The following is a 25,066-nucleotide window of genomic DNA, read 5'->3' as shown; positions in this document are numbered from 1 at the left end:
AAAGCTTAATTTTTCATAACCATTTTTTTTCTTTCAGAAACTAGCAGCGGAATGTGAGAGTGCTGGCTACACGGGTACCTTGGTCCCATACAAGTGCGACGTAACCAGCGAGGAAGAGATCCTCTCTATGTTTTCTGCCATCAAGACACTACACCAGGGTGTGGATGTGTGTATCAACAATGCCGGTTTGGCCCATCCTGAGCCACTGTTATCGGGAAGGACAGAATTTTGGAGGAACATGATTGATGTGAGTGTTAATAACTGAAAAGGGTTGTAAAGGAACTGAATTGGCTCTGAAAAGTTGTTGAGAGCAACATTTCTGATGGAGAAAAATATCTCTAGCATGTTGTTATTGTAAAATCCTCCTTACCTGTGATCCTGATGTAGGATTGTCTTATAATATTGAAGGCAGCCACCACCCCTCCCCACTTTATGGCCGAATCCTTATTGTAATAAAACTCATGGATGCGATATATAGGAAATGTGAATTAGGAGCAAAAGCTGGCCATTCAGCCCCTCGAGCTTGCTCCCCCACTTGTCAAGATCATGATTGATTTGACTGTGGTCTCAATTCTACTTTCCTATTTACCCCCATAACCTTTGCCTCTCTTGTCAATCAAGAATCTACCTAACATAGCCTTAAAAACATTCAATGTCCCTGCAACCAAATAAATAATTTCTCCTCGTCTCTGTCTTAAATGGAAGATGCCTTATTTTTTAAACTGAGTTCCATAGTTGTAGTCTCTCCCATAAGGTGAAACAACCTCTCATTTTCCACCTGTCACGCCTTCACAAAATCTTGCTTGTTTCAATAAGATCACCATCCATTCTTCTGAACTCCAATGGATAGAGGCTCCACTGTCCAACCTTCCCTTGTAAGACAACCCTTTCATCCCAAGAATCAGTCCAGTTCTCTGAACTGCTTCTACATTACATCCTTAAGTAAGGAAACCAAAATTGTAAACAGTACTCCAGATGTGTACTCACCAACGCTTTCCTACTTTTATATTCCATTCAGCTTACAATAAACAACAACATTCCCTTTGCCTTCTTAATCACTTGCTGTACCTGCATACTAACTTTGCGATTTACATGCCAGTACCCAGGTCCCTCTGTACTGCAGAATGCTGCAATCTCTCTTTATTTAAATAATATGTTGCTTTTCTATTCTTCCTCCCGATATGGACAAGTTTACATTTTCCCACATTGTACTCCATCTGCCAAGTTTTAGGGAAGTTAAAATAAAGATCAGCTTAATATATAGTAGGTCCATTCAAATGTCTCGTGGCAGCAGGAAAGAAGCTGCTCTTGAGTCGGTTGGTACGTGATCTCAGATTTTTGTATCTTTTTCACAGCAGAAGATGATGGAAGAAAGGGGTCCTTGATTATGCTGGCTGCTTTTCCGAGGCAGCTGGAAGTGTAGAAGGAGTCAGTGGATGAGAGGCTATTTTTCGTGATGGACTGAGCTGCGTTCACAACCCTTTGTAGTTTTTTGCAGTCTTGGTCAGAGCCATACCGAGCTGTGATACAACCGGAAAGGGTGTTTTCTATGGTGCAACTGTAAAAATTGTTGAGAGTCGTAGTGGACATGCCAAATTTCCTTAGTCATGATGTTCCAGATTAGCTGAAGTTTGTTCAGCAATGATGTTGAAACTCGTCAGTGAGACTTTTAGGGGTGTCCTTGAAGTGTGTTTTCTGGCTTCGGACTCTTCTGTCAATTTTGGCAGGCATTCTGGTAATGTATGTCGCCCATCTTAGCTGAGTTCTCCTTAGCTGAGTTCTTTTTAGCAGAATCTGGATGCTAGGCATAATGGTCAGGGAGGGAATCTTAGTATTAGGAACCTTGTTTTGCCATCTGATTTGAGTGTCCTCAAACAGATCATTTGAAAGTGGTATAGCTTTGTATGTCTGGAGTAAATTGCTCACATCTCCATACAAGAGCTTCTAACTTAGCGAGGGGGCGACACATCGGCAGCCTCACTTGCTTTTGCCTCCCTTTCAAGGTGATTTGCTGGGGTGTATCTGCTGTCGCATGCAAGCAACTACTTGGAACCACAAATGGATGCTGGTAAGGACCAGTGAAAGGTGAACCAGTCTGAAGAGTGTCACCCCTTTTCAGAGATATTACCCCTCCCCCATAATGTTGAATAATGCTCCTGTGAAGCACCGTAGGAAGTTTTACTATGTTATGGACCAAGGTTTGATACAGGTTTAGCATACTTTTCCTACTCTCAATTTTGTTTTTCTAGAAATAAAGTCCAGTGTCTGGTTTGCTCATTTTATGGCCAGCTTAGACATTGCTTAGAGAAAAATATAGGACATTGGAGAAGATGCAAAGAAAATTTACAAGACAATACCAGAAATCCATTGGTATACATTATCAGGAAAGGATTAACGGGCTGTGTCGCTTACTGAGTGGTGACCTAATAGCAGCTTTTAAAATAATAAAGGGTTTTGATAGAATGCTTCCTCTTGTGGGGAAGAGGATAACAAGAGGACATCCATAAAAGATAGTCACCAAGAGATCCAAGAAGAAATTCAGAAAAGACTTCTTTACCCAAAGAGTGGTGAGAATGTGGAACCTGTAACCACGGTGAGTGGTTGAAGCGAATAGTATAAATGCATTTAAGGGAAACCTAGACAAGCATTTGAGAAAGAAGGGAAGAGAGGGTTATAACAATAGAGTGCAGAGGGCAATGGAGAGTTCAGGAGGGCATGCCAGGAGCAGCACCAGGCATACCTAAAAATGAGGTGTCAACATGGTGAAACTACCAAACAGGACGACTTGCGTGCCAAACGGCATTAGCAGCAAGTGATAGACAGAACTAAGCGATCCCACAACCAACGGATCAGATCTAAGCTCTGCAGTCCTGCCACGTTCAGTCATGAATGGTGGTGGACAATTAAACAACTCACTGGAGGAGGCGGCTCCACAAATATCCCCATCCTCCATGACGGAGGAGCCCAGCACATGAGTGCAAAAAGATGAGGCTGAAGCATACGCAGCAATCTTCAGCCAGAATTGCCAAGCGGATGATCCATCTCAGCCTCCTCCAGTGCTCCCCAGCATCTCAGATGCCAGTCTCCAGCCAATTCGATTCACTCCACATGATATCAAGAAATGAATGGAGGCACTGGATAATACAAAGGCAATGGGCCCTGAAAGCATTCCAGCAATAGTGCTGAAGACTTGTGCTCTAGAACTTGCCACTCTCCTAGCCAAGCTCTTCCAGTACAGTTACAACACTGGCATCTACCCATCAATGTGGAAAATTGCCCAGGTATGTCCTGTACGCAGAAAGCAAGACATCCAACCCGACCAATTACCCCCCAGTCAGTCTGCTCTCGATCATGATGGAAGGGGTCATCAGCAGTGCTATCAAACAGCACCTACTCAGCAATAATCTGCTGAGTGATGCCCAGTTTGGGATTCACCAGGGTCACTCAGCTCCTGACCTCAATATGGCTTTGGTTCAAGCATGGATGAAAGAGGTGAATTCCAGAGGTGAGGTGAGAGCAACAACCCTTGACACCAAGGCTGCACTCGACTGAGTGTGGCATCAAGGAGCCCTAGCAAAACTGGAATCAATGGATATCAGGGGGCAAACTCTCTGCTGGTTGGAGTCATATTTGGAATATAGGAAGATGGTTGTGGTTGTGGAGAGTCAGTCATCTCAGCTCCAGGCCATCTCTGCAGGACTCCCTCAAGGTAGTGTGCTAGGCCCAACCATCTAAAGCTACTTCATCAATGACCTTTCCTCAGTCATAAGGTCAGAAGTGGGGATGTTTGCCAATGATTGCACTATGTTCAGCACCATTCGTGACTCCTCGGATACTAAAGCAGTCCATGTTCAAATGCAACAAGATCTGGACTATATCCAGGCTTGGGCTGACAAGTGGCAAGTAACATTCGTGCCACATAAATGCCAGGCAATGATCATCACCAATAAGAGACACTCTAACCACTGCCCCTTGATATTCAATGATGTTACCATGATTGCATCTCCCACTGTCAATATCCTTGGGGTTACCATTGACTAGAACCTCAACTGGACTGCCAGGTAAAACAGTGGCTACAAGAGCAGGTCAGAGGCTAGGAATACTGCAGCAAGTAACTCACCTCCTGACACCCCAAAGCCTATCCACTATCTACAAGGCACAAGTCAGGAGTGTGATGGAATACTTCCCCACTTGCCTCAATGGCTGCAGCTACAACAACACTCAAGAAGTTTGACACCATTCAGGACAGAGCAGCCTGCTTGATTGGCACCACATCTACGAAGATCCACTCCCTCCACCACCGACACCCAGTAGCAGCAGTGTGTACTATCTACAAGATGCACTGCAGCAATTCACGAAAGATCCTTAGACAGCACCTTCCAAACCCATGACCACTTGCATTTAGAAGGACAAGGGCAGCAGATACATGGGAACATCACCACCTGCAAGTTCCCCTCCAAGCCACTCACTGTCCTGACACTTGGAAATATATCACCGTTCCTTCTCTGTCACTGGGTCAAAATCCTGGCATTCCCTCCCTAACGGCATTGTGGGTTAACCCATAACACGTGGACTGCAGCAAGAAGGTGGCTCACCACCACCTTCTCAAGGGCAACTAGGGATGGGCAATAAATGCTGACTAGCTTGGTATGACCCCTGCTCTGCCCAAGACCGCAGGGAACTACAAAACGTCGTGAATGTAACCCAATCTGTCACGCAAACCAGCCTCCCATCCATTGACTCTGTCTGCACTTCCAGCTGTCTCAGCAAAGCAGCCAGCATAATTAAGGACCCCACGCACCCCGGACATTCTCTCTTCCACCACCTTCCGTCAGGAAAAAGATACAAAAGTCTGAGGTCACGTACCAACCGACTCAAGAACAGCTTCTTCCCTGCTGCTGTCAGACTTTTGAATGGACCTAGCTTGCTTCAAGCTAATCTTTCTCTACATCCTAGCTATGACTGTAACACTACATTCTACACTCTCTCGTTTCCTTCTCTATGAACGGTATGTTTTGTCTGTATAGCACACAAGAAACAATACTTTTCACTATGTTAATACATGTGACAATAAATCAAATATTGCATCAGGCAATGTTTCATATGAACTTACAAACAAGGAGCAGGAATAGACCATTCTGCCCCTGAAGCCTGCTCTGCCATTTAATACGATCATGGCTGACCTGATAATGACTTCAAATTGACACACTGCCTACATGCAATAACCTATCACACCCATGCTTCTATCCACCTTTGCCTTAAAAGTATTAAAAGACTATGCTTCCATAACCTTTTCAGGACTTGTGACCCTCAGTGAAAGAATTTTGCTGCCTCCTCCCAATTAAATTGGCAACCCTTCATTTTTAAACAATGACCTCTTAGTTCTAGATTACCCCATAACAGGAAACATCTTCTCCACATCCACCTTGTCAAGACCCCTCATGATCTTTAGTGTTTCAATCAAGTTATCTCTTGCTCTTCTAAACTCCAGCAGATACAGGCCTAGCCTCTGAGACAACCCACTCATTCCAAGTATTGATCTGGTAAGCCTTCTCTGAACTGCTCCCAACACATTTATATCTTTCCTTAAATAAGGTGACCAATACTGTGCATAGTACTCCAAATGTGGCCTCGCTAGTTCCCTGTACAACAGAAACATAACAGCCCTACATTTGTATTCAATTCCCTCGCAATGAATGATAACATTCTTTTACCTTCCTTAATTACTTGCTGTACCTGCATACTAGCCTTTTAATTCATGCACGAGGATACCCAGATCCCCCTACACCTCAGGCTGTGTAATCTCACCATTTAGATAGTATGCTGCCTATTCTTCCTGCCAAAATGGACAATTTCTCATTTTCTAACATTATAATCCACTTGCCAGATATTTGCCCCACTTTGACTCGCTTAACATATCCATATCTTTTTGTAGCTTCTCTATTCGTCACATTTTGCTTTCCTCCCTATCTTTGTGTCATCAGCAAATGTGGCAACCATCCCGTGCCACCCCTCATATAAGTGCCTTACTATAACTTCTTTAATAATAACTTCTAACATATTCCCTATGACAGATGTTAGGTTTTCCTGTATTCTGTCTCCCTCCTTTTTTGAATAATTGAGTTACATTTGCTATCCAGTCTAATGGGACCTTCCTTGAATCTAGGAATTTTGGAAAATTAAAACCAACTATCTCAGTGAACTTATTTTATGACCCTAGGGTGGTGCATCAGGACCTCGGCTCTTATTAGTCTGCAGCTCCAATTTACTCAGTACCACTTCTCTATTTATTTTATCAAATGATAAATATCAAATCATTTATATAAACTTTAAACAATTGATGCCCCCAGCATTGATCCCTGTGGCACACCACTCATTGCATTTTGCCAACCTGAAAAATATCTATAATAATCTGTGTGCTGTTAGTCAACCAATCTTCTATCCATGCCAATATGTTACCCTCTATTTAATTTTTCACAATAATCTTTGTGGCACTTTATCAAATGTCTTCTGGAAATCCAAGTACAGTACATTCACTGGTTCCCTTTATCCACAGCAGTTTACTTCCTCAAAGAATTCCAATAACTTGGTGAAACATGACTTCCTTTTTCAAAACCCATGTTGACTGCCAGATTACTTTGAGCTTAGAATCTCTACAGTGCAGCAGGAGGCCATTTGGACCACCACGTCTGCACTGACCACAATCCCACCCAGGCTCTATTCCCGTAACGCTATGCTTTTACCCTTGCTAGTCCCCTGACACTAAGGGGCAATTTAGCATGGCCAATCCATCTAACACACACATCTTTGGACCATGGGAGGAAACCGGTGCACCCGGAGGAAACCTATGCAGACACTGGGAGAACGTGCAAACTCCGCACAGCCAGTGACCCGAGGCTGGAATCGAACCCAGGTCACTGGTGCTGTGAGGCAGCAGTGCTACCAGTGTGCCCGCCACTGTGCCACCCCTTATGTAATGCCTTATTATAACTTCTTTAATAGCTTCTAGTATATTCCCTATGACAGATGTTAGGTTTTCCTGTATTCTGTGTCTCTCCCTTTTTGAATAATTGAGTTACATTTGCTATCCAATCTAATGGGACCTTCCTTGAATCTAGGAATTTTGGAAAATTAAAACCAATGCATCAACTATCTCAGTGAACTTATTTTAAGACCCTAGGGTGGTGCATCAGGACCTCGGCTCTTATTAGTCTACAGCTCCAATTTACTCAGTACCACTTCTCTAGTGACTCTAATTTTCCTGAGACCCTCCCTCCCTTTTATAACCTCCCCAGTTTATAGCTGCATCTGGGATGTTACTTGTTCATCTAAAGTGAAGCCTGATGCAAAATACCTATTTTTCATACAATTTGCTTCCATGCAGCTCATGTCAACTGGTCTTTATGAATGTAATGTGGTACATAAGAGAGACATTGTTATATGTATATATATTTTGAAACTGTGGAATATGTCACAAGTCATTAAGAACACATTTCCCCTTTAATGGCTTTCAGCTTATTTGTTAATTGACCTTTAGACATTCTTCAACACTTGGTGTTCCTCTCTACTCAAAATCCAGAGGCATAAAAACCTTAGAATGCAAATTGAATAGGGGCAATAAAGTTTGAATTCTGAACAATTGTATTGTGCAATCTGAGCAGAAAACATTCATTAAGTAGGCAGCTGGAGCTTGAATTCTTTAACTGGGATTAATACAGTGTGAACAGATCAAACATCTGTTGGGTTGTAATTCCTGTTCGGTACCCACTGTGTGCTTAAGCAAAATTGTTGTAAATTTTCGCAGCAGATGTCTGTTGCCATGGTTTCAGTGTACAGTGGGGTTATGCCAGTTGTAAGGAGCGACGTTATGCAGCCCAGTTATGGTGCTTTAATATTGTTTGACTTTCATTTGAAACATTTAAAGAAACTAAAGTCAGGCATTTGTGGGAATGATCATGAAAATTCTGTCATTTATGACTCCATCCATTGGAGAGTTTTCCACTCGTGGTCATTGATCAGTTATACTAAGGCTCCTAATGCCATACCCTGTCTAATGCTGCCTTGGTATTAGAACATAAGAACATAAGAAATAGGAGCAGGAGTAGGCCATCTAGCCCCTCGAGCCTGCCCCGCCATTCAATAAGATCATGGCTGATCTGACGTGGATCAGTACCACTTACCCGCCTGATCCCCATAACCCTTAATTCCCTTACCGATCAGGAATCCATCCATCCGCGCTTTAAACATATTCAGCGAGGTAGCCTCCACCACCTCAGTGGGCAGAGAATTCCAGAGATTCACCACCCTCTGGGAGAAGAAGTTCCTCCTCAACTCTGTCTTAAACCGACCCCCCTTTATTTTGAGGCTGTGTCCTCTAGTTTTAACTTCCTTACTAAGTGGAAAGAATCTCTCCGCCTCCACCCTATCCAGCCCCCGCATTATCTTATAAGTCTCCATAAGATCCCCCCTCATCCTTCTAAACTCCAACGAGTACAAACCCAATCTCCTCAGCCTCTCCTCATAATCCAAACCCCTCATCTCCGGTATCAACCTGGTGAACCTTCTCTGCACTCCCTCCAATGCCAATATATCCTTCCTCATATAAGGGGCCAATACTGCACACAGTATTCCAGCTGCGGCCTCACCAATGCCCTGTACAGGTGCATCAAGACATCCCTGCTTTTATATTCTATCCCCCTCGCAATATAGGCCAACATCCCATTTGCCTTCTTGATCACCTGTTGTACCTGCAGACTGGGCTTTTGCGTCTCATGCACAAGGACCCCCAGGTCCCTTTGCACGGTAGCATGTTTTAATTTGTTTCCATTGAGATAGTAATCCCATTTGTTATTATTTCCTCCAAAGTGTATAACCTCGCATTTCTCAACGTTATACTCCATTTGCCATATCCTCGCCCACTCACTCAGCCTGTCCAAATCTCTCTGCAGATCTTCTCCGTCCTCCACACGATTCACTTTTCCACTTATCTTTGTGTCGTCTGCAAACTTCGTTACCCTACACTCCGTCCCCTCCTCCAGATCATCTATATAAATGGTAAACAGTTGCGGCCCGAGTACCGATCCCTGCGGCACGCCACTAGTTACCTTCCTCCAACCGGAAAAACACCCATTTATTCCGACTCTTTGCTTCCTGTCGGATAGCCAGTCCCCAATCCACTTTAACACACTACCCCCAACTCCGTGTGCCCTAATCTTCTTCAGCAGCCTTTTATGGGGCACCTTATCAAACGCCTTTTGGAAATCCAAAAACACCGCATCCACCGGTTCTCCTCCATCAACCGCCCTAGTCACATCTTCATAAAAATCCAACATGTTCGTCAAGCAGGACTTTCCCCTCATGAATCCATGCTGCGTCTGATTGATCGAACCATTTCTATCCAGATGCCCTGCTATCTCCTCTTTAATAATGGATTCCAGCATTTTCCCTACTACAGACGTTAAGCTGACCGGCCTATAGTTACCCGCCTTTTGTCTCCTTCCTTTTTTAAACAGCGGCGTAACATTAGCCGTTTTCCAATCAACCGGCACTACCCCAGAATGCAACGAGTTTTGATAAATAATCACTAACGCATCCACTATTACCTCTGTATTCATTAAGCACTGTTGCTCTAACGTAAGAAGATAAATAGGATCATGAGTAGGTCGTTTTTCCCTTTGATTTGCTCCACCATTCAATAAGACTATGGGCTTAACTCGACTTTCTCACCTGACCCCCATAAACATTTGACTTCCTTGTAGATTTAAAATCCTTGAATACGATCTATATCTCAGCCTTCACTGGATAGTGAATTTCAAGGATTTACAGCCTTCTGAGAGAAGAAATTGCTTCTCATCGCCACCTTAAATGGGAAACCCATTATTTTGAAACTTTGCTTATTACAGATTCTCCCATGAGAGGAGACATCCTCTCAGCATCTACTCTGTCAGGCCCCCTCCAAATCTTGTGTTTCAGTAAGATCATCTCACTAAACCCCAAGGAGTATAGACTCAATCTTTTTCATAAGACAGCTCTCACATTAAATGAATCACTCTCATCAAACAAATCTAATGAATCTTTGGTGGAGCAGGCTTGAATGGCCGAATAGCCTACACTTCTTAAATCGCGTAATTGTATGTATGCACTCTGAGCTGTCTCCAGTGCAAGTATATCTCTCCGTAAATAAGAAAACCCAAACCGTATGCAGTTCTCCAGGTATGTTCGTTGTAGCAAGACATCCCTACTGTTATACTTCATCTGATTTGCAATGAAGGCCAACACTCCATCTGCCCATGCTTTATCTGCATGCAAACATCTTGTGATTCATCTACAAGGACACCCAGATCCCTCTGTACCAAGCATTCTGTAGCCTCTCTCCATTAAATAAATTCTGCTTTTCAATTCATTTGCCACAGTGCACAACCTTACATTTCTCCCACTTAATCTTCCATCTGCCAATTTTTTTGTCCACTTATTTAACCTATCTATATCCCTTTGGAGACTTTTTGTGTTCTCATCTCAAATTACTTACCTATTTTTGTATGTTCAGCAAACTTTGGTTGCAATACACTTGGTCCCTTCATCCAAGTCATTCATGTAGATTGTAAATAGTTGAGGCCTCAGTGCTGATCCCTTTGACACTCTGGTGGTTCGTTTGCCAACTTGAAAATGACTCGTTTATCCTGCCTCTCCGTTTCTTGTTGGTTGGGCAATCTTCTATTCATGCTGATATATTATCCTGGACTCCATGAGGCATTATCTTGCTATTCTCTGTGAAATGAGGACAAACGCTTCAACCCATTCGTAGATCTCAAATACTTTACCCAGATACCCTTATTTACGAGATGAACAAAAGGTCAAGACCTCAGTTCGCTGTTTAACCCGATTTTATTAATAAGTTCACTAAATATTAATACATAGTTACTATTCCCAAATTATGTTAATCTTATTTGCCTAAGATTATAATACTTCCCGTGCTGATGAACTTGACCAAGATGTGGAGATGCCGGCGTTGGACTGGGGTGAACACAGTAAGAAGTCTCTCAACACCAGGTTAAAGTCCAACAGGTTTATTTGGTAGCACAAGCTTTTGGAGTGTCGCTTCTTCTGCATTTCTTTCAGTATTTTATCCAACTTTGGTACCCATGTGCATTTTCACATAGGATTTCCTCATCTCCCTTCAGGCTTCGGAGCCTTTCTCCATCACCAGATTCAGGAGAACTTTGGAACTGTTCATCTGGTTTCCCTTCTCCATGCACCATCATGGAGACGGGGGAGTCGATGGAAACAGGGATAGTTATGAAAATCACTGAGTGCGTGGAGAAGGGAAACCGGATGAACAGTTCCAAAGTTCTCCTGAATCTAGTGATGGAGAAAGGCTCCAAAGCCTGAAGGGAGATGAGGAAATCCTATGTGAAAATGCACAGGGGTACCAAAGTTGGATAAAATACTGAAAGAAATGCAGAAGGAGCAGCACTCTGAAAGCTTGTGCTACCAAATAAACCTGTTGGACTTTAACCTGGTGTTGTGAGACTTCTTGCTGAACTTGACCAAGCCATGGGTCCAATTCTCTGAGCCTCTGACATCTCGGGGTCCTCGTCTTTGAAGGTGATTCTTGTATGCCCTCTTTCATTGTCTCTGGCTTGCCACCGAGTCTTGTCTGTAGTCTTCTTTGCTGCGGGTCATGCTAGCGGTCTCTATGTGCCACCTCTTATTCCCTTCCTCTGTGTCTTTCTGGAAGATTCCCTGGCTTCCAGCCAGTGGGGCCACTGGGTGGAGGTCTCGGCACCCAATGAGGTTGCAAATCCCTTTTTTTTCCCGAGAACGCTAGAGGCATCCTGGGTGACCATTGCCAGGAATGCATGTTCCACTTGGCCCCTTACAAGTAAGGTTGTGGCAGGAACCCAAGGTGCCAGAGAGTCTGGCCAACACCAGGAAATACACAAATCACCAAGTGTGGTCAGGGTCACGTCTTTCCAATATTCTGATCCTGGGGTATGCCCTGTCCTGCCCTGCTTTTTTTGCCTCTATTTCTTTCTGTCCTTGACCTGTCTGGGTTCCCAGTGATCCTTGCTGCAGGGTGCTATTTGCTGTAGCAGTTTAATTTAGAGTGTCAAATTGTCCATTGGGCCTGTGATACAGGCTGTTGGCCATTGGGCCACATAGCATATTAACTTTTCATTTGGAGGATGAGGGTGTTTAGCAGGTCAAGGGTTAATGTGAGGCTAGAGAACAATACAACCCACATAGAGAGTCAGATAGTAAATTGAGTAGAATAGAGCTTGGAAGGAGACAGTACCCATGCAGGGAAGTACCTTGGATATGTATGTAGTTGGTTAACAAATGGTTTATGTTCACAGATCTCTGAAGGTTGCCACTCAAGTGGATAGCGCTGTGAAGAAGGCCTATAGTGTGTTAGCTTTTATTAACAGGGGGTTGGAGTTTGAGCCGTGGGGTTATGCTGCAACTGTACAGGACCTTGGTGAGACCACATTTGGAATAGTGTGTGCAGTTCTGGTCACCTCACTACAAGAAGGATGTGGAAGCGCTGGAAAGAGTGCAGAGGAGATTTACCAGGATGCTGCCTGGTTTGGAGGGTGGGTCTTGTGAGGAAAGGTTGAGGGAGCTAGGGCTGTTCTCTCTGGAGCGGAGGAGGCTGAGGGGAGACTTAATAGAGGTTTATAAAATGATGAAGGGGATAGATAGAGTGAACGTTCAAAGACTATTTCCTCGGGTGGATGGAGCTATTACAAGGGGGCATAACTATAGGGTTCGTGGTGGGAGATGTAGGAAGGATATCAGAGGTAGGTTCTTTCCGCAGAGAGTGGTTGGGGTGTGGAATGGACTGCCTGCAGTGATAGTGGAGTCAGACACTTTAGGAACATTTAAGTGGTTATTGGATAGGCACACGGAGCACACCAGGATGATAGGGAGTGGGATAGCTTGATCTTGGTTTCAGATAAAGCTCGGCACAACATCGTGGGCCGAAGGGCCTGTTCTGTGCTGTACTGTTCTATTAATCTATTAAACCATATGAGCCTCCAGACTGCTTCTGAAGCACCAAATCACCTTTACAACAACATGTGGTACCTTATCGAATGCCTTTTTGAAGTTCCAAATACACTTCATGTACTGGTTTCCCCTTAATTCACCATGCTTATTACATCCTCAAAGATTTCTAAGAAATTTGTCAAACGCCATTTTTCTTTTATTGAAACCATATTGATTCTGCTTCATTTTGTCATTTTCTAAATGTCCTGCTACATTTATCATAATGTAACTAGTAGAGTTGACAAGATGGAGCCAGTCGATGTAATATATTTGGACTTTCAGAAAGCGTTTGACAAAGTCCTACGTAAGAGATTATCATGCAAGATTAAAGTGCATGGGATTGGGGGACGTGCGTTGAGATGGATAGAAAATTGGTTGGCAGAGAGGAAACAAAAGAGTAGGAATTAATGGGTGCTTTTCAAATTGTCGGGCAGTAATAGTAAGGTGTTATAGGGGTCGGTGCTGGGACCCCAGCTATTCACAATATATAAATGATTTGCATGAGGGAACAAAATGTAACATCTCAAAGTTTGCAGATGATACCAAGTTGGGTGGGAGGGTGAGCTGTGACGAGGATGCAGAGATCCTTCAGAATGATCTGGACAGGTTGGGTGAGTGGGCAAATCAATGGCAGATGCAGTATAATTTGGATAAATGTGAGGTTATTCACTTTGGAAGCAAAAACAAAAAGGCAGATTGCTACCTGAGTGGCTGTAAATTGGGAGAGGGGAGTGTGCAGCGGGATCTGGGTGTCCTTATGCACCAATCACTGAAGGTAAGCATGCAGGTGCAACAGGCGGTAAAGAAGGCAAATGATATGTTGGTCTTCATTGCAAGAGGTTTTGAATACAGGAGCAGGAATGATGTGTTGCAGTTATACATGGTTGGTGAGGCAAAATCTTGAGTATTGTGTGTAGTTTTTGTCTCCTTTTCTGAGGAAGCTTGTTCTTGCGCTCGAGGGAGTGCAACGAAGGTTTACCAACCTGATTCCAGGGGTGGCGGGGCTGATGTATGAGGAGAGATTGACTGAGTTAGGATTGTTTTCACTGGAGTTCAGATGAATGAGGGGGATCTCCGAGAGATTTATAAAATTCTAACAGGACTAGACAGGGTAGATGCAGGGAGGATGTTTGACAGGGTTGATGCAGGGAGGATGTTCCCGTTGGTGGGGGGAGTCCAGAACCAAGGGTCACAGTCTGAGGGTTCGGGGAGAACATTTAGGACGGAGGTGAGGAGACATTTCTTCACCCAAAGAGTGGTGAGCCTGTGAAATTCATTACCACAGGAAGTAGTTGATGCCAAAACATTGAATGTATTCAAGAGGCGGTTGGATATAGCACTTGGGGTGAATGGGATCAAAGGTTATGGGGGGAAAAAGCAGGATTAGGCTGTTGCGTTGGATGATGAGCCATGATCGTAATGAATGGCGGAGCAGGCTCGAAGGGCCAAATGGCCTCCTCCTGCTCCTATCTTCTATGTTTCTATAATACGTTCTAGTACTTTCCCAGTGACAGCTGGCCTTCAAATTTAGGTATGTTGTCTGGACCAAAGTTATAACTAGATCTGGAACTGAGTGACTCTGAAGCCCAAACTGAGCCATAGTGAGTAGTTTATTGATGACTAAGTGCCACTTGATAGCACTTTTGACTTCTTTCATCATATTGCTCACAATTGCAAAAGGCTGATAGGATGGCAATTGACCATGGTGCATGCAACTACTTTGTCAACAGGAAGTACTTGACTAATTTTTCATATTGGTAAATGCTAGTATTGTGGCTGTACTGGATTGGTTAGCTAGGAGCATGGTTGGTTCTGGAGCATCTGATCTTCAGCACTGACAACCAGGTCATTATTAGAGCGCATAGCTGTAGCAAGTTCACTCGGCTGTTTCCTACCAGAAATACTCTGTCGAAGAGGCCCTTTGGCTTATCCAATTGTACCGACACTTGAGAATTACCCAACCCCATTTACCAACACTTGGCCCATAGTCTTGAATGTTATGACGTGTCAAGTACTCATCCAGGTACTACCTAAATGATTTGAGGCAACTTGCCTCCCACTCTCCTAGGCAGCACATTCCAGACCGTCACCACCCTCTGGGTTAAAAAAAGGTTTTTCTTTGCACTCATGTACACCCCAAATTTCCTACTCATTTCATAGAATCATAGAAACCCTACAGTGCAGAAAGAGGCCATTTGGCCCATCGAGTCTGCACCGACCACAATCCCACCCAGACCCTACCCCCATATCCCTACATATTTACCCGCTAACCCCTCTAACTTACGCATCTCAAGACACTAAGGGGCAATTTTAGCATGACCAATCAACCTAACCCGCACATCTTTGGACTGTGGGAGGAAACCGGAGCACCCGGAGGAAACCCACGCAGACACTAGGAGAATGTGCAAACTCCACACAGACGGTGACCCAAGCCGGGAATCGAACCCAGGTCCCTGGAGCTGTGAAGCAGCAGTGCTAACCACTGTGCTACCGTGCCGCCCCTTTGAACTCTCGTGACAGACAGTGAGCAGCTGCTTGCTATCCTGTCCATGCCCCTCACAATTTTGAACACCTCGATCAAGTCACGCCTCAGTCTTCTCTGCTCCAACAAAAAAAATCCAAGTTTATCCAACCTCTCTCCATAATTTAAATGTCCCATCCCAGGCAACATCCTGGTGAATCTCTTCTACACCCTCTTTTAGTCACTAAAGCAACTTTCTGTCATCACCTTCTGTCTCCATGACTAAGCCAATCTTGAATCCACCGCATCAAATTACCTTGTACCCCACGTGCATTTGCCTTCTTTATAAGTCTCCTATTTGGGACCTTTTCAAAGGCTTTGCTGGAATCCATATAGACTATATTAACTGCACTACCCTCATCTACGCATCTGGCCAACTCCTCAAAAAATTCAGTCACGTTTGTTAGGCATGACCTCCCTCTGACAATGCAATAATATCCCTGATCAAACCTTGCCTCTCCAAGTGGAGATAGATTCTCTCCTTCAGAATTTCTCCACTAGTTTCCCTACCACTGTCATGAGACTCACTGGTCTGTAATTCCCTGGTTTATCTCTATAATCCTTCTTCATCAGCGGAACTACTTTATCTGTTCTCCAGCTCTCTGATACCTCCGTGGCCAAGAAGGAATTAAAAATTTGGGTCAAAGCCCCTGCAATCTCCTCCCTTGCCTCCCAAAGCAGCCTGGGACACAATTCATTCGGATCTAGAGATTTGTCCACTTTTAAGCCTACCAACACAACACCTCTAACACTTTGTTACTCCCCATATCAATTTGCTCAAAAACCTTGTCTCTCTCCCAAGTTCCATACCGTCATCCTCATTCATTGGGTGAAGACTGATGTAAAGTATTCGTTCAGCACTCTACCGATGCCCTCTGGCGCCAACCACAGATCTCCCTCTTGGTCCCTAATGGGCCCTACTCTTTCCCTGGTTATCCTCATTTTCCTTACTTTTACCAGCCAGAGCTTTTTCATATTGCCTCTTTACTCTCCTAATTGCCGCCTTAAGCTCCAACTTGCACTTTATGTACTCCTCTAATGCCTCTGCTAATTTGCTCTCCTTGGACCTCCTAAAAGCCCCTCTTTTGCTTCTTTGGTATCCTGAATATCTCTGGTCATCCATGGTTCTCTGGGCTTATTACTCCTTCGTATCACCCTTGGGTCTGCACCCTCCCCATTTCCTTTTTGAATTACCCCCACTGTTCTTTTGTAGATTTTCCTACGAGTTGCTGTTCCCAGTCTACCTTGGCCAGATCCTGCCTTATTTTACTCGAGCTTAAACTGTATCATGTTGTGGTCGCTGTCACTAAAATGCTCCCCCACCAGCACCTCAACCAGCTGTCCAGCTTTGTTCCCCAGAATTAGGCCCAGCACTGTGCTGTCCCTTGTTGGACCCTCTACATATTGACTCAAAACTTTCTCCTGTACACATTTCAAGAAATCCACTCCATCCAAGTCTGTGTATGTCCCAATTAATGTTGGGAAAGTTGAAATCACCGAATATAATTGCCATATTGCTATTGTTTTTACACACGACTATGAATTGTGCACATATTTGCTCCTTCGTTTCCTGCTGACTATCTGAGGGTCTATAATAAACACCTAATAATGTGACTGCCCCTTTTTTATTCCTAAACTCAACCCAAAAAGCTTTGATGACCCCTCCAAGATATCATCTGTCCTTACTGCAGTAGCTGACTCCTTAACTAATAATGCAATGCCTCCTCCTTCCTATTTTACCCTCTCCCCATCTCGCCTAAAGATTCTATATCCTGGAATGTTGAACTATCAATCCTGCCGTTCCCTCAACCACATCTGTGATGGCTACTATATCACAATTCCACATCACAATCCTCACCTTTTAACTCATCCATTTTACCTGTAATACTCCTGGCATTAAAGTGGAGCCCACCAACCTTGCCATACTCCCTTGAAACTTAATATAACTGTACTCCCTTTGACTTGATGTTTTACTGTATTATTCTGTGTGCCTATTCTGCGAACAATCTGTGTCCTCTCCCCCTGCCTAATTAGTTTAAACTTCTCCCAACAGCACGAGCAAATCCACTCACAAGGATGTTAGTCCCTCTCTGGTTCAGATGTAGATTGCCCTACTTATACAGATCCCACTTTCCCCAGAAACAGTCCCAGTGATCCAGACATCTAAAACCCTCCATCCTGCACCAAATCTTAAGCCACACATTCATCTGCGCTATCTTCCTATTTCTGTGCTTGCCAGCATGTGGCACTGGGAGTAATCCAGAGGTTACAACCTGAGAGGTCCTACTTTTTATACTACTGCCCAACTCTGAATTCTTGATGCAAGATCTCATCCCTCTTTCTACCTATGTCATTGCTACCAACATGTGTCAGAACCTCTGCTTTATCATCCTTCCCCTTCAGGATGACCTGCAGCTGTTCAGTGACATCCTGGACTCTGGCACCAGGTAGGCAACACACAATACATGTGGACTTGATTTGATTATCTGAAGACTGGCATCTCTAAGGCAGAGATTGTGAAGAATCATTCACTTCTGTTGCCACTGATTGCAAATACTTCAGACTTGGCTTGTCTTTTGCTCTCATGCTAGGCTCAGCCATCATCAAGGATGGGGAATATTCATGGAGCTTATTAGTTGCTTAATTGTCAATCATCATTACTGGATGGATAGGGCTGCAGAGCTTTTTCCACTTCACAATCCTGATCCATTGCGGTGGTACGGTGGCACAGTGGTTTGCACTGCTGCCGCACAGCACCAAGGACCCAGGTTCAATTCCGGCCGCGTGTTACTGTCTATGTGGAGTTTGCACTTCTCTCCATGTCTGTGTGGGTTTCCTCCGGGTGCTCTTGTTTCCTCCCACTGTCCAAAGATGTGTGGGTTAGGTTGATTGCCCATGCTAAATTGACCCTGGTGTCGGGGGATTGGTGGGGAAAATATGTGGGGTTGTGGGATTTGGGCCGAGGTGAGATTGTTGTTGGTGCAGACTCGATGGGTCGAATGGCCTCCTTCAGTACAGTAGGGATTCTATGAATCTCTCATCCCCATCCATTGCATTCTGCTTTTGGCATTTAAATATGTAAAGTCTTGTGTTGTAACGTCACCAGATTGGGACCTCATTTTCAATTATGTCTGGTGTCGCTCCCACAATACTGTTCTGTAATTATCGTTGAACCAGGATTGGTCAACTGGTTTGATTGTGATCACTGAAATTTAAAACATAGAGGGAGACCATTTGGTCCATCACATCTGAGTTGACTCGTTGAAGGAACTATTCAATTTGGTGATAATGGAGTGAGGGATGTTGAGGTTAGATTGTGATGGTGCATGGTTCTAGTATTGCAGAGGAGCTACAGCTGATCATGCATGTCTAGTGTTGAGCTGTTGGCATGTTGGTAATGCCATGCAACATGACTTGAGATTCCAAGGACTGTGCAGTTGTCACTTCTGCCAATACTGTCATCGACAGATGAATCTGGACAAGCAGATTGGTGAGGACAAGGTCAATTAGGTTATTCCCTTGTGTTAGTTCTCTCAGCACCTGCCACAAAAGTAGTCCAGCAGCAAATGTTCTGAATTCATCACCTCAGTCTGTGAAACCATCCTTGATGGGGAACTCGTCCAGAGAATATTCTATACATATTATTTATGGCACAAAAAACTCCCCTGCATGTGGAAGTATCTCCTTGTTTACCCTTTCATAATCTTAAATATATCTATCCTGTTTTTCTTTTCTAGAGAAAATCGACCTATCTGTTCAATCTTGCCTGGTATCACAGATTTACCATTCTCTAGCATCTTTATCCATTTTACAATAAGGAGACCAAGAGATAGAAACTTGGAAAAACTACAGCACAAAACAGGCCCCTCGGCCCCACAAGTTGCGCTGAACATATCCCTACCTTTTAGGCCTACCTATAACCCTCCATCCTAATAGAAATCCTAATAGATGTTTGCAGTATTCCAGTGTAGATTCACTGTGCACCAATGCTAGTTTGGCGTAACTTCTCTGCTTTTCAATTTTCCCTTAGTGAGCCTTGGTGCTTTGTTTTTTTTTATTGCTTTATTAACTGTCGCTATTTTTAGTGATGTGTATCTTCTAAATGGTGTTCAACATGGAAAAGTATCAATTCACCAGCTAAAGGAGAGTGATAGGAGTTGGTAGAGAACATTTTCCTCATCCATACTGGACCCAAAATTAAGCGACTTCTTGGATCTGGAGTTGACGTGAGGGCTCCCAGGGCCATTACCTTCCAAATGTTTGCCACTATACCCTACCTCTGGTCAGTCTATCCTTTCAGTGAAATTTACACACTCAGTAATCATAATGGAGGAGTTTGGGACATTGACAGAATCATATCCGTAAGTATAACTATGTCAGGCTGTTGCTTGACTATTCTGTGGGGGCAGCTCTCCCAAGCTTTCATTTATTTTAAAAAGAAAAATTTAGGCTTTAAAATTGGTTGACAATGAAAAGTTATTTTACACCATACCCCCAAGGTAGGATCTCAGTACTATTGACAATGATTCCAGTGACAGTAATACTCAGTGTTCAAAGCTTTAAAAATAATCATTTGTTACTCCTTTGGAACCTATCAAAATTTTATTAGCTGACTGTAAATTATGACATTTGTGGTAGATTTTACCAAAGAATCTTCAAATGTGAATCTGTAGAAGGTCATCTGTCAGGGTGATGAACTTATGTCTCCAATCTTTGTTTCAGGTTAACGTGATAGCAATGTCTATCTGCACCCGAGAGGCCTACCAATCAATGAAAGAGCGGAATATCGATGATGGACACATTATTAACATTAATAGGTAAGATAATTAAATTAAATGTCAAATAGTGCAGATGCTGGAAATCTGAACACAAGTGCTGGAAATACTCAGCATGCCTGGCAGCAACTGTGAAGGAAGAAACTGGGTTCACATTTTGTGTTGAATATAACACTTAATATAAGAAGAGTCATTTTCAAGAGAATTGAATTTTCTTCACCTCCCTTTTTATTCCATAGCAGTATCATCACAGTATCCATTTAATAACAAAATGTACCTTGTGGTTGACGTATGCAGTCTCACTGGTAAGCAGCCCAAAAACCAAACCTCCAACATTAAGGTAACACTGAACAAAATATCCCCTTTCCAGAAAATGAAGTCCGTTTCAGAATTTCCACATCATAACAAATGAATCAGATTGTAGGTAAAGTAATGTTAGTCCAGATGATCCCTGATTGAATCTTGGAAAGAGTACAATATTCAGGCCGTCAATTTATTGCCACCTGCTGAAGAGGATTTTGGACAAATGTTTTGATATTAACATGAAACCATAGTACTGTCAAACTTTGTCCTACTAAATACATATGTTCTCCTGTTTCAAGTTTTATTTTTAAATCATGTGTACACAATCTGAGTAAGTCAAATGAAACAGCAGACTGACTGCTTTCATTATTAAATGTTTATGTAAAAGTCAAAAAGAAATATACTAACTGCTGGATTATATATAATGCTGGGAATGTGCTACGTTGATCTCCATAAACTGAAGTGAGGGTGATTTAAGAGAGTGGCGTGGAAGGTGATATGATGTTTAATGATCATCTCAGAATGGGCTAGCAGTACAAAACCTCAGACAGTCCCGATTATATGTCCCGCCAATTCATGGCTATGAAATCCTTTTGGATAATTTTTTCAATCCTTTCTGCACCAGCCGGTTAAACTTTCCAGTGTTGTAATGGGAAACAACACCACATTGCATCTTTAATAGTTACTGGGTTCAGTGGAAGCAGCTAATGAGAATTGTCTACTTTTGAAAGTATTTTTACTCTCATCACATTGCTTCTCAACAAAGTTTCTTTTGAAAATTGAGTAGAGCCAAAAATACATTATTATTATTATTTGCCCTTGTCTTAAAAATCAGAGTGGGACACAGGCTGGAATTCTCCAACCCTGCACGTGGCTGGGATTCTCCGGCCCTGCTGCGGGGAATGGAGTTTTGGCTGAGTGCTAAATTCACTGTTCTTGCTGGCAGTGGTGGTGGGTTGTGTGACATAGGAATACTTTTAGACCAGAATTTTCCAATGGGTGAAACACACTGGGATGAACTGTATAGCAGAAAGCAGACGGGTAGGTAGTTTTAAAAAGGAAACGAGCAGCATACCCACCCATATCTTACGGTTTTGTATTTTTTTTTCTGGGCGGGTAGCTAAGCTACCCATCTGAACTAAAAGAGTCCTTTATTTATGCAGGTTGGGGTTCGATGACATAATCGAACCTCTCCCAATTCACACGGACTGCAGTTTTACCTCCAAACTAAGTGGGCAAAGGGCACCAGCTTCCCTAATCAGGTTGAACTAAATCCGAGGTGAATGGCAATCTGAAGAGTTCCTGACAGGCTGCATTTTCCTCGAACCCCGAGATATCTGCACTCTTCCAATTAGAACAAAGAAAATTACAGCACAGGAACAGGCCCTTCGGCCCTCCAAGCCTGCACCGACCATGATGCCCAACTGAACTAAAACCCTCTACCCTTCCGGGGACCATATCCCTCTATTCCCATCCTATTCATATATTTGTCCAGATGTCCCTTTTAAAGTCACTATCGTATCTGCTTCCACTACCTCCCCCGACAGCGAGTTCCAGGCACCCACTACCCTCTGTGTAAAAAAAAAACTTGCCTCGTACATCTCCTCCTTTAAACCTTGTCCCTCGCACCTTAAACCTATGTCCCCTAGTAATTGACTCTTCCACCCTGGGAAAAAGCTTCTGACTATCCATTCTGTCCATGCCCCACATACTCCTTGTAGACTTCTATCAGGTCGCCCCTCAACCTCCATTGTTCCAGTGAGATCAAAATAAATTTCTCCAACCTCTCCTCATAGCTAATGCCCTCCATGCCAGGCAGCATCCTGGTAAATCTTTTCTGTACCATCTCCAAAGCCTCCACATCCTTCTGATAGTGTGGCGACCAGAATTGAACACTATATTCCAAGTGCGGCCTAACTAAAGTTCTATAAAGCTGCAACATGACTTGCCAATTTTTAAACTCAGTGCCCTGTCTGATGAAGGCAAGCATGCTGTATGCCTTCTTGACTACTTTGTCCACCTGCGTTGCCACTTTTAGTGACCTGTGTACCTGGACACCCAGATCCCTCTGCCTATCAATACTCTTAAGGTTCTGTCCTTTCAGTAACCCTGATTTTAATCGTTCAACTATTGAAGGCATCCAAGTACCAATATCCTAAGGGCTGAAATTTGTCCCTTCTAAGCTCCACTGCCTCACTCTCTCTCCTTTGAAACAGTCCTTAAAACCTACCGTATGATCAAGTCTGCCCTAATATCTCCTTTTGTAGCTTGGTATAAAATTCTGTGAGAATGTTCATGTAAAGCACCTTGGGACAATTTGCAATGTTAAAGGTGCTATATAAATACAGTTGTTCTTGTTGCTGCATTTCATCATAGAGAATAAAAAGGTTTTAAATAATTAAATGCAGAGGCTGATTGAGCAAAGCAAAATTGCAATCAATTCACTCTCTAGTTTGCCTCACAACTATATGTTTAAAAAAAAGTATCACTTCCTTAATCTGTGAATGATAATCTTCTTGTTGACTCATAAAATAATTAATTGAGTTGTTGGTTTATTATTAGTTAGATTTCAGGTCTCTATGCTGAAAGACGGAAATGAATAATAATTTTGTGGTAATGGAGCATTGTGTGTGTGACATTCTTCTGACCTTCAAAGATGAGTGTGTATGTACCTAATGTACCCGGATTGTTACTCGGTGATTTATTGCAGAAGGTATTTCCAGATCTGTGGCAATGGGCAATAAAATGAAGTGGTTTTGCGTAATGGGGAAGGTCAGCTGCCGTTGAAGCCTCAAGGTGCTGTTTTGTTTTAAAGTCTGACATTGTACAATAGCAAAGAGCAAAATCCATGCTTGTCATTGCTGTGAATTATTACATTTCAAGGCAGATATTAGAAGAGCTTTTGTTACTTTTTAAACTGTTAATGCAATTCATCCTCAAGTCTCAGTTTTCTTTTTTGTGATTCTTGGAGTATTGTGAGCCGCTTCTTCCTTCTGCCTCCAACAAAAGTGCCACATTTTTGTGTTCATACGTCAAACTGTCCTGGTATAATATGGTGTATTGTCACGAGGGTCGGAGTCTTGAACGAATCCTGCCTCCTTTCGATTTGCACATTTGGAGAGCTAGTGCAGATATGTTGGGTCGAATGGCCTCTTCCTGTGCTGTAACCATTTTGTGATATATTTAAATGAAGAATTTAAGAACAACTGGAGTCTATTTGTGTACAAACCTGTGATCTAAAATCTGTCATTCCAATAATGAACGTTGGCAAGAGAAGCTGAGTCTGTGTGCCAAAATGGGACTGTCATTTGTCTTTTTAAAAGCAATTTGTCCTCTATATTAAATCTATGCAACAATACAATTGGTGTTTGGTAATTTCGAGGCAGCATGCAGTTTAAATATTTATATCACACATCCACTTGACCACTATTAAACTCCCACATCATCAAGTGTTTAAACTGTACTTCCTGTGAGGAAGCAACCCACTGTGAAATGCTTATATAGAAAATGCTATAATTTAGTGCCTAGAAATATTGGTGCCAATTTAATAGTTGGCCACAATTCTTATCAAAACCACGACTATCTTTTATCAATCTCTGGATACTGTTCTGCGTGAGGGAATGCTGAAAGAGTCTCGATTAAAATCTGCACAAACTTGCCTTGTTGTGACTGTTGTGGTGTTGTCAATTCCATATCGCTCTTGCAAGTTATCCACAAGGTGTTGCTGCATCATGCTTTACTTGGGCTATGTTTGCTACTGTTGGTTATAATTCATTAAGCATCCAAAAAAGAGATGATTTTGGGCTCAGTTCCTGCAAAAGCACATGGCCTATTCTGCAGCACATGATTTTTTCCCCCCCTTTTTTATTCTCTCTTGAAAACTTTTAGAAAGACAGTCCAATATTATAGGAAATAGCCTGTCTGAAGATGCTCTTTCAACAGCTAGTTTTGTTTTGTAAATGTAATTGTGCCTATTCTCATTTGCACACCTTACATTCCATGAAATAAATCCATGTTTATGCAACTGACTTGTGTAGGTACGTGCATTTCTCCAGGTCCTGTCTATAAGCTTTATTTGGCACTTTACGTCCTGTAGAAGACCTGACTCCATTTCTTCTCCCCATTTTAGTATGAGTGGTCACCGAGTGGCCCCAGGCTCAGCCACCCATTTCTACTCCGCTACAAAGTTTGCAGTAACTGCCCTGACCGAGGGGTTAAGGCAAGAGCTCCGAGAAGCCAAGACGCACATAAGAGCTACGGTAAGAACTGCACAAATTATAATGAAAGAGGAAGACCCTTGTCAAACTTAACCCCGTGATTGGTTAGGTAATTATGGGCTGAACCTCGGACTCTCCTGGTCTCTTTAACAAAATACTATGTAACTCAACATGTTTAACTACTCAGCCATGTGCTTTCCAAT

General features: G+C 43.0%; 1 protein-coding gene across 2 annotated transcripts in view; it reads left to right on the top strand.

Annotated features, from left to right (window-relative positions):
- The window catches only part of dhrs11a (dehydrogenase/reductase 11a), a 99,995-nt gene that overhangs the window by 59,741 nt on the left and 15,188 nt on the right, over positions 1–25,066 (top strand). For both annotated transcript variants that reach the window (XM_078224972.1, XM_078224973.1), the window contains exons 2-4: positions 38–247; positions 20,291–20,385; positions 24,776–24,905. In XM_078224972.1, coding sequence (XP_078081098.1) covers positions 38–247; positions 20,291–20,385; positions 24,776–24,905 — 435 coding nt within the window. The remainder of the gene's footprint in view (positions 1–37; positions 248–20,290; positions 20,386–24,775; positions 24,906–25,066) is intronic.

The sequence above is a fragment of the Mustelus asterias genome, chromosome 12 (genome assembly GCF_964213995.1).
Source record: "Mustelus asterias chromosome 12, sMusAst1.hap1.1, whole genome shotgun sequence".
NCBI classification, from domain to species: domain Eukaryota; kingdom Metazoa; phylum Chordata; class Chondrichthyes; order Carcharhiniformes; family Triakidae; genus Mustelus; species Mustelus asterias.
This window is presented reverse-complemented; position numbering and strand designations above follow the sequence as displayed.